The sequence below is a fragment of the Coenobita brevimanus genome, chromosome 97 (genome assembly GCF_032717465.1).
Source record: "Coenobita brevimanus isolate Jiangsu-jjx chromosome 97, ASM3271746v2, whole genome shotgun sequence".
In the NCBI taxonomy this organism is placed as follows: domain Eukaryota; kingdom Metazoa; phylum Arthropoda; class Malacostraca; order Decapoda; family Coenobitidae; genus Coenobita; species Coenobita brevimanus.
The window spans coordinates 16,871,761-16,881,040 of record NC_137050.1 but is presented as its reverse complement, the minus strand read 5'-3'; the positions used below and the strand labels follow the sequence as shown (position 1 = coordinate 16,881,040).

General features: G+C 45.4%; 1 protein-coding gene across 1 annotated transcript in view; it reads left to right on the top strand.

The window, feature by feature from the left end:
* Positions 1-7,699: 7,699 nt before the first annotated feature.
* The window catches only part of LOC145413837 (uncharacterized), a 62,407-nt gene continuing 60,826 nt past the window's right edge, over positions 7,700-9,280 (top strand). The window contains exon 1 of the mRNA XM_080283502.1: positions 7,700-8,140. Coding sequence (XP_080139628.1) covers positions 7,700-8,140 — 441 coding nt within the window. The remainder of the gene's footprint in view (positions 8,141-9,280) is intronic.

The following is a 9,280-nucleotide window of genomic DNA, read 5'->3' as shown; positions in this document are numbered from 1 at the left end:
CTCTCTCTCTCTCTCTCTCTCTCTCTGTACGTGTGGGTATCCGTGTGTGATTAATACAACTCGAGACTATTACAGGAAGGACTGACTAAAACGGTCAGGCTGGAATGAGGTGATTCAATTTTAAGAGCAGTAGATCAAAGGTCTGGGTCACAGGGGAATGTAAACTCAAAGAGTCTTGATCTAATTTGGACAAAATCTGGTGGAAGGGTTATAAGTCATGCAACTATGACAAAAATCAGCTTTGATAACCATCGGGTAATGGTCAGAGTCACAAGCAAGGTTAAAGGCACAAATCTTCGACTAATCATGGGGCACGGGTGTTGCAGTCTGAGTTCCAAACTGCAGTGACAAGTCCTAGGCAAATATTCTCGCCGGCTGAGGAAGCTCCCTAACACCTTTTCATAAGCGATTAGTGTTGTTTATTATATTTTACTGTACTCTTCTGGGTTACATAAATCCTTCCAATATCGTCTTACTCTGCATAAATAACGCTCAAAAGGATAATAACCAGCTATATCCAAAAATAAATCGCTCAGGAGGTGTCGGGGAGCCTCATTACTATCTATCTATCTATTGCCAGACGCCTCAATCCCGTTCGGGGTGGCCACAAACAAATCGCCTCCACGTCGTCCTGTCCCCAGCCATTTCACTGCCCTGCTCCCAACTCACACACCCCTCTCTCATATACCTCTCCACCCCATCGCTCCATCTCATCCTCGGCCTCCCCTCCCTCTCCCCCCCTCCACCTCACTCACATACACTCTCTTCGTCAGTCTTTCACCCTCCATCCTCCCCACATGGCCAAACCACCTCAGTGTACTCCTCCTAACGCTTCCTATCACATCCACATCCACACCGCAACGCTCCTTTATATCCTCATTTGTCAGCCTGTCTCTCCATGCAACTCCACAGGCTCCTGTTAAATAACTCATTTCCGCTGCTCTCACTCTTGACTTGTGTCCTTCCAACAACGTCCAAGCTTCACATCCATTCGTTAGAGTTGGTATCACAATACTGTCATGTAGTAACGTTTTCACTTCCATGCTCACTTCCCTGTTTCTTATCACTGCTTTCAAGGAACCAGCAACCTTTCTTCCCTGTTGCACCCTTTCAAGCACTTCACCCTCCAAACCTCCATCCTTACTCATCACACTACCCAAGTACTTAAACGTACTCACATTTTCCAATTCCTCACCATCCAACCTCGCTGTACATTCACTGACTTCACCTCTCTAAGAGACCATCACTTTACTCTTCCCTACATTCACCTTTAGATTCCGTTTCTTATACACTCTCCCAAACTCATCCACCAAGCCCTGCAGCTCCCCTTCGTCTTCATTCAGCAACACAGTATCGTCTGCAAACAACAGTACAGGGAGTTTCCAAACACTTCCCTCTCTCACCAGGGCCACTCCAACATCCACCACCCTACCTTGTACCTCTTTTATTACCCCGTCCATGTACAGATTGAACAACCATGGAGATATGACGCATCCCCGTTTCAACCCAACCTTCAAAGAGAAAAATTCATTCAGTTCATTACCTGATGTAAAAAAATGCGGACTCCAGTCACTGATCACCATTTCCTGCTTCTTACACATTTTCTTCATTTATATGAACCAAATCATAAAATGATAAATTCTGTAGGCTGAAAAGAATTGGCTCGAAATTTGAGATACAAATGATTATTATTATTATCATTATTATTATTATTATTATTATTTTCTGCTTATGACTGGGAAATATAACTTGTGATCAAGAAATTGTCTTTATAACCATGTGGTGGTGTGTTTATGATCAAAACCGTGATGTATATGACCATACAGTGATGGTGTTCATGATCATGCGCTGGTGTTTATGACGATATGGTGGTGTTTATGACTATGTGGTGATGCTTATTACTTGAGTTTAAAATAATTTTGTTTTAATCTCTGCATATCTTTTAAAGAAAGGACATATTTTAAATGCGCTTATATTTATGGAATATGCATTTGATTACATGATAACTAAAAATATAGAATCTGCAGTAATCAAACAGGGACCACATGGAGTGAGAGGAGAGGTGTAGTGATCAGAAAACCAAGGCTCGTGACCCAAGCGAGGGTCTCTAAGCCGCGTGTATGTCGGGTCACTTTTGTTGTGGCTGAGGATCAGAGGTCAGGGGTCAGGTAAGGTCTGGAGTTTTCACGTGTAGCATTCCTCATAATCTGCTGAGCAGCACCATACCAGATACACACACAATGTGACACATATTGATGGTTCTCTGCAAGGTGCAGGTGGGAGGAAACAGGATGGGGGTAGAAAGACAGATGTGGAAAATGACGGATGAGGAGGTGGGAGCCAAGACCGTGCACACCGGGGGGGGGGGGTTTATCCCCCCATTTGGAAAGACTGAAAAATTCGAATGAAAGTTTTACTAAAAACGCAACTCATTAAATTAAGTAAATCCTATTAGGAATGTTACGCGGTGGAAGAATAATAGGAAAAGAGTTAAAAGGTTCTACAAAATATAAGAAAGAACGAATTAAGTAGTTTCACAAAAGTCCTAGAATGTTTTGTTGCCGAAGAAAATAAATGGAAAGACATGGAAGGCTATTGGAAAAAAAAAAATGGAAGTTTGTAGAACCTAGTGGATATTTTTAGAATGCTTCATGCTGGTATATAAACGGTGCTTTTGTGCATTGGTTTACGGTCAGAAATCAGGGGGTGAAGAAGTGTTTTCTCTTGTAATTCCTGTTTTTTTTTTTTTCTTTAGTGAAAGATGTCAAGTAAATGACGGAATTCTTTGTTTCACTTCCAAGGTTCTGTAGAGTTTAGGATGTAAATTACCCCGAGTTTGTACCCTTTCAGTACTTTAATCAGTTACAGTGCCCAAGTTTACCGTATGGCGTTACTTAGTTTAGTGGGTAATTAAGGCGCTCCAATAGGACTAGGCCTGTGCAGGTTTACATCCAAGGGATGGTTGGAGTTTACTGCTCACGCAGTGCCACTCAGGGATGAATGAGGCTGGTCACTTTCATCTTAAACCTCAGGACCAACTTGCCTAGCCTCAGGCTCCTACGCTCCTCATGGGGAAACACGGGATTAGATGATGAATGAATGAATGAATAAAGTGAATAAACTTGGTTATGAAAAAAAAAAAAAATTCAAACCTCCCATTTCAAAAATCCTGCACACAGCCCTGGTGAGAGAAGGAAGGGTTCCACAAGCAAGCTGTGGTACTTTCTGAAAGGGAGAGGGTACTCGTGATATTTTGGTAATTGGAGACATGGAAAATGTAATAACTTCTTCGAGGGATGCAATGGCAACTTGCGGGTTATTTGGCGTTTGTGCAATAGCGTAAGATCCATTAAATCATGTTTTTTTATTGTAATACAGTCGGTAAGGAAAAATTAATTGAGCTTGGAGACGTAAACAGATCCATTTGGGGAAGTCCGCGTCAACAACGGGGTGATTATCTTACTGAAGACAAGTAGCCTGCTAGTCAGTATGTTATGCAAGTCGCCACATTATTCGTATTGTGGTGATGCCAGTGGCGGGTCGAATGTGTGCAGCATGACCTAAATCATCTCGCGGTGGATAAAGCCTGTGGCGCTGTGGATGGGGTCATGTCGAGTAAAAATTCATTGAATGTTAAAGGAAAATTACAAAGAACTTTTCATCCCTATCCTGGAAACTGCACTTTATACTTTGATAACCCCCTCCTCCATAGCCGACCCCTTAACAAAAATTGCTAATACTGTACGTGTGGCCTGTGAATGACTAAATGTATATTCCAGCACTGAGAGAGGCCTAGCAGATCCAGCAAGACCTAAAACATGAAGGACGACATCACCCGCCAGCAGGTAAGGTGCTTATATTGTGTCGAAGTATTATTGGCATGAAATCAATTCTACATCAGAAGAAAAAAAGTGTCACAAAATGGAATGGATGAATTACATGTGATTATATGTGTATATTTTCTTCATAAATACCTGATGCACTGTCGAGGTCTGCATGTCTGATGTGGCGAGAGAGGTATGGATAGGTGGGTATGTGGGTGATGTTGTGAGGGTGTTGTGGTAAGGGTGATGTTGTGAGGGTGCCGTGGTAAGGGTGATGTTGTGAGGGTAGTGTGGTAAGGGTGATGTTGTGAGGGTGCCGTGGTAAGGGTGATGTGAGGGTAGTGTGGTAACGGTGATGTTGTGAGGGTAGTGTGATAAGGGTGATGTTGTGAGGGTAGTGTGGTAAGGGTGATGCTGTGAGGGTAGTGTGGTAAGGGTGACGCTGTGAGGGTAGTGTGGTAAGGGTGATGTTGTGAGGGTGTCGTGGTAAGGGTGATGTTGTGAGGGTAGTGTGGTAAGGGTGATGCTGTGAGGGTAGTGTGGTAAGGGTGATGCTATGAGGGTAGTGTGGTAAGGGTGATGCTGTGAGGGTAGTGTGGTAAGGGTGATGTTGTGAGGGTAGTGTGGTAAGGGTGATGTTGTGAGGGTGTCGTGGTAAGGGTGATGTTGTGAGGGTAGTGTGATAAGGGTGATGTTGTGAGGGTAGTGTGGTAAGGGTGATGCTGTGAGGGTAGTGTGGTAAGGATGACGCTGTGAGGGTAGTGTGGTAAGGGTGATGTTGTGAGGGTAGTGTGGTAAGGGTGATGTTGTGAGGGTAGTGTGGTAAGGGTGATGTTGTGAGGGTAGTGTGATAAGGGTGATGTTGTGAGGGTAGTGTGGTAAGGGTGATGTTGTGAGGGTAGTGTGGTAAGGGTGACGCTTTGAGGGTAGTGTGGTAAGGGTGATGTTGTGAGGGTGTCGTGGTAAGGGTGATGCTGTGAGGGTAGTGTGGTAAGGGTGATGCTGTGAGGGTAGTGTGGTAAGGGTGATGCTGTGAGGGTAGTGTGGTAAGGGTGATGCTGTGAGGGTAGTGTGGTAAGGGTGATGCTGTGAGGGTAGTGTTGTAAGGGTGATGTTGTGAGGGTAGTGTGGTAACGGTGATGCTGTGAGGGTGTCGTGGTAAGGGTGATGTTGTGAGGGTAGTGTGGTAACGGTGATGTTGTGAGGGTAGTGTGGTAAGGGTGATGCTGTGAGGGTAGTGTGGTAAGGGTGATGCTGTGAGGGTAGTGTGGTAAGGGTGATGCTGTGAGGGTAGTGTGGTAAGGGTGATGCTGTGAGGGTAGTGTGGTAAGGGTGATGTTGTGAGGGTAGTGTGGTAAGGGTGATGCTGTGAGGGTAGTGTGGTAAGGGTGATGCTGTGAGGGTAGTGTGGTAAGGGTGATGCTGTGAGGGTAGAGGGTAGTGTGGTAAGGGTAATGTGGTAAGGGTGATGCTGTGAGGGTAGTGTAGTAAGGGTAGTGTGGTAAGGGTAATGCTGTGAGGGTAGAGGGTAGTGTGGTAAGGGTAATGCGGTAAGGGTGGTGCTGTGAGGGTAGTGTAGTAAGGGTAGTGTGGTAAGGGTAGTGTAGTAAGGGTAGTGTAGTAAAGGTAGTGTGATAAGGGTGTGTTGTGTGGGCATTGTGGTAAGGGTCGTGTAGTAAGGGTAGTGTGGTAAGGGTCGTGTAGTAAGGGTCGTGTAGTAAGGGTAGTGTGGTAGGGGTAGTGTAGTAAGGGTAGTATGGTAATAGTGTGGTAAGGGTAGTGTAGTAAGGGTAGTGTGGTACGGGTAGTGTAGTAAGGGTAGTGTGGTAAGGGTAGTGCGGTAAGGGTGTGTTGTGTGGGCATTGTGGTAAGGGTAGTGTAGTAAGGGTGGTGTAGTAAGGGTAGTGTGGTAAGGGTAGTGTGGTAAGGGTAGTGCGGTAAAGGTGGTGCTGTGAGGGTAGTGTGGTAAGGGTAGTGTAGTAAGGGTAGTGTGGTAAGGGTAGTGTAGTAAGGGTAGTGTAGTAAGGGTAGTGTAGTAAGGGTAGTTTAGTAAGGGTAGTGTGGTAAGGGTAGTGCGGTAAAGGTGGTGCTGTGAGGGTAGTGTGGTAAGGGTGTGTTGTGTGGGCATTGTGGTAAGGGTAGTGTAGTAAGGGTGGTGTTGTGAGGGTGGTGTGGTAAAGGTGGTGCTGTGACGGTAGAGTGGTAAGCGTAGTGTGGTAAGGGTGGTGTGGTAAGGGTAGTGTGGTGAGGGTAGTGTTGTGTTAGTAATTTGGTAAGGGTAGTGTGGTAAATGTGATGTTGTGAGGGAAGTGTGGTAAGGGTAGTGTGGTAAGGGTGGTGTGGTAAGTGTAGTGTGGTAGGGGTAGTGTGGTAAGGGTAGTGTAGTAAGGGTAGTGTGGTAAGAGAGGTGTTGTGAAGGTAGTGTGGTAAGGGTTGTGTGGTATGGGTGTTTTGTGAGGGTAGTGTGGTAAGGGTGATGTGGTAAGGGTAGTGTGGTAAGGGTGGTGCTGTGAGGGTAGTGTGGTAAGGGTGGTGCTGTGAGGGTAGTGTGGTAAGGGTAGTGTGGTAAGGGTGGTGCTGTGAGGGTAGTGTGGTAAGGGTGGTGCTGTGAGGGTAGTGTGGTAAGGGTGGTGCTGTGAGGGTAGTGTGGTAAGGGTGGTGCTGTGAGGGTAGTGTGGTAAGGGTGGTGCTGTGAGGGTAATGTAGTAAAGGTAGTGTTGTGAGGGTAGTCTGGTAAGGGTGGTGCTGTGAGGGTAATGTGGTAAGAATGGTGTCGTAAGGGTAGCGTGGTAAGGGTGTGTTGTGAGGGTAGTGTTGTAGGGGTAGTGTGGTAAGGGTTGTGTGGTAAGGGTAATGTGGTAAATGTGGTGTGGTAAGGGTAGTGTGGTAGGGGTGTGTTGTGAGGGTAGTGAGGTATGAGTCGTGTGGTAAGGGTAGTGTGGTAGTGATAGTGTGGTAATGGTAGTGTGGTAAGGGTGGTGTGGCGAGGGTAATATGGTAAGGGTAGTGTGGGAAGGGTGTGTCGTGAGGGTAGTGTGGTAAAGGTTGTGTGGTAAGTGTAGTGTGGTAAGGATAGTGTGGTAAGGGTAGTGTGGTAAGGGTGGTGTTGTGAGGGTAGTGTGGTATGAGTGATGTGGTAAGTGTGGTGTGGTGAGGGTGTGTTGTGAGGGTAGTGTGGTAAGGGTAGTGTGGTAAAGTAGTGTGGTAAGGGTAGTGTGGTAAGGGTAATGTGGTAAGGGTAATGTGGTAAGGGTAGTGTCGTAAGGGTGGTGTGGTTAGGGTAGTGTGGTAAGGGTAGTGTGGTAAGGGTAGTGTGGTATGGGTAGTGTGGTAAGGGTGGTGTGGTAAGGGTAATGTGGTAAGAGTTGTGTGGTAAACGTGGTGCTGTGAAGGTATTGTGGTAAGGATGGTGTTGTTAGGGTAGTGTTGTAGAGGCGGTGTTGTGAGGATGGTATTGTGAGGGTAGTGTGGTAGGGGTGGTGTTGTGAGGGTGATGTTGTGATGTGGTGTTTTGAGGGTGGTCTAGTGAGTAGCCTATGGTGCTGTAAGGGCAGAGTGGTGAGGGTGGTGTGTTAGGATGTTGTGAGGGCGGTTGTGATGGTGTTGTAGGTGCTGGCAGTGGTGGTTGTGGCCTCGTCATCGATGCTGTACCGCCTTATAACTGGCTGGTCTGCAGTGCTACCCCGGGAGCAGGATGAAGGCAGCCTCCCCTTCAACATGACAGATGAAGTCTTGGCCAGTTTAGGTAATGGATTTTACTATATGAAGAGATTAGGCTCTCATTTTGGAAAATATTAGCATATATTAATTGTCAGGCACATGTGTTATAAGGAACTTTTATGTAATTTCCTTGCAGCCTAAGTAGGCATATCTATATGAGCGACACAAATAACTTACATTATAATGTTATTGACCCAACAGTTTCAATGACATCCTTCATCAGTGTGGTGCCGAGCCTGGTGTCAAGGCCATTGGTGGAGTGTGTCGGGCCTCGTCGCCTGTTGCTGGGGGTGCTCATTCCTGTCCTCGGCTTCTGGCTAATGATGGCCTTCACAACTCACAAATGGCTTTTATATGTTGGGCGGCCGGGGGTAGCTACATGCTGCGCCCTAGATGAAGCTATTGCACACCCTCTACTGGCAGAACTAAGCTCTGCTACCATAAGAGGCAAGGCCAACACGGGAGTAGGCATAGCTGGTTCAGCTGGGATGTTGCTGATGTACGCTCTCGTATATTTCACATCGTATGTCATGGCCACAGCATCCAGCGCCATAGTTCTTCTTTTCATCATCATTCTCATGCACTTCGTACCAGAGGTAAGCTCAGGTTCATACACAGAGGGGTGGTGCAGAAGATAAATGTGACATCCATCCCTCTCTCTTGATCATACATCTCCCTTTTCATGGGGTTACTCCAATATAACGTTGTCATAGAAGCACTGTTTTGCACAAGAGTTGTATTATATTTGACACTGATACACTCGAAAGACCACTTCTCTCTCCGTGCAAAAATTCACATTTTCAAATACTGGGCGTGTTCCGCAATTTCTTTTACCTTGCACAGTTGTGGACCTTGTACATGGGTCTTAGGAAGTCTTGAGATCGTGACTCCCAAATCACGCCTCAAACGTTATTGCAAGTCGACCAAAAGTAAGGCAGTAGCAGGTGAAACAGCTGTGCCATATTAATATCCCTATAATGTTAATCCTTTCATGGCCGAAACAACTCTGGTATTCTATTCCAGCTAACGCCACGTGATTTTATTTAGTTAAGTGACTTGTAGGAGCTTGAAAAAAAAAAATCTTAAAGTGTTAATCCATTCATGGCCAGGACTACTCTAGCAACAGGCGACTGTATTCAGATGACGGTCATAGGAAACAGAGAAAGTCAGTTCTGTTACAGTTAACCCTCTTGTTGTTGGAACAATTCTAGTGCAGTATTCTAATTCTGCCAAGCGCTTTCATTCACCTAACAGTGAGTCAAGGGAGTCTGAGTGTTAAGGGTCTAGAATTTCTTCATTAACGTAAAATTACCTGGCGTTATCAAGCACACAATCCTTGAATGTGACCGTTGCCTTCTGAACGGTTATGCGAGGCAAGCTCTAACCCTCAAAGTGCTGAAGTTTTCCTCTGCTTGATAGAAATCTTGTCTATAGAATAAATAAATTCTCAAGTGTAATTAGGGTACCTCCCTAAACCATTTCCAGGGCCATAGAATATTGTATTCTATGGCGCTGATCCCTTCAGATAATTGACGTATAGTACTTTATTTTTTGCTATTTCAAAACTACTTTAGTCATCTTCCAATAACTCTATCACAATGAAAGGGTTAATGAAGGTTGTATGTAAACTCTTCATTTTGAAACATCTCTATAGGTGAGCAAAGTTGTCTGGAGATAGCAGGAATAAAATAAAATAGGTCATCGGGTTGAAGGGATGAAGAAAGTAGAGTGAAAGA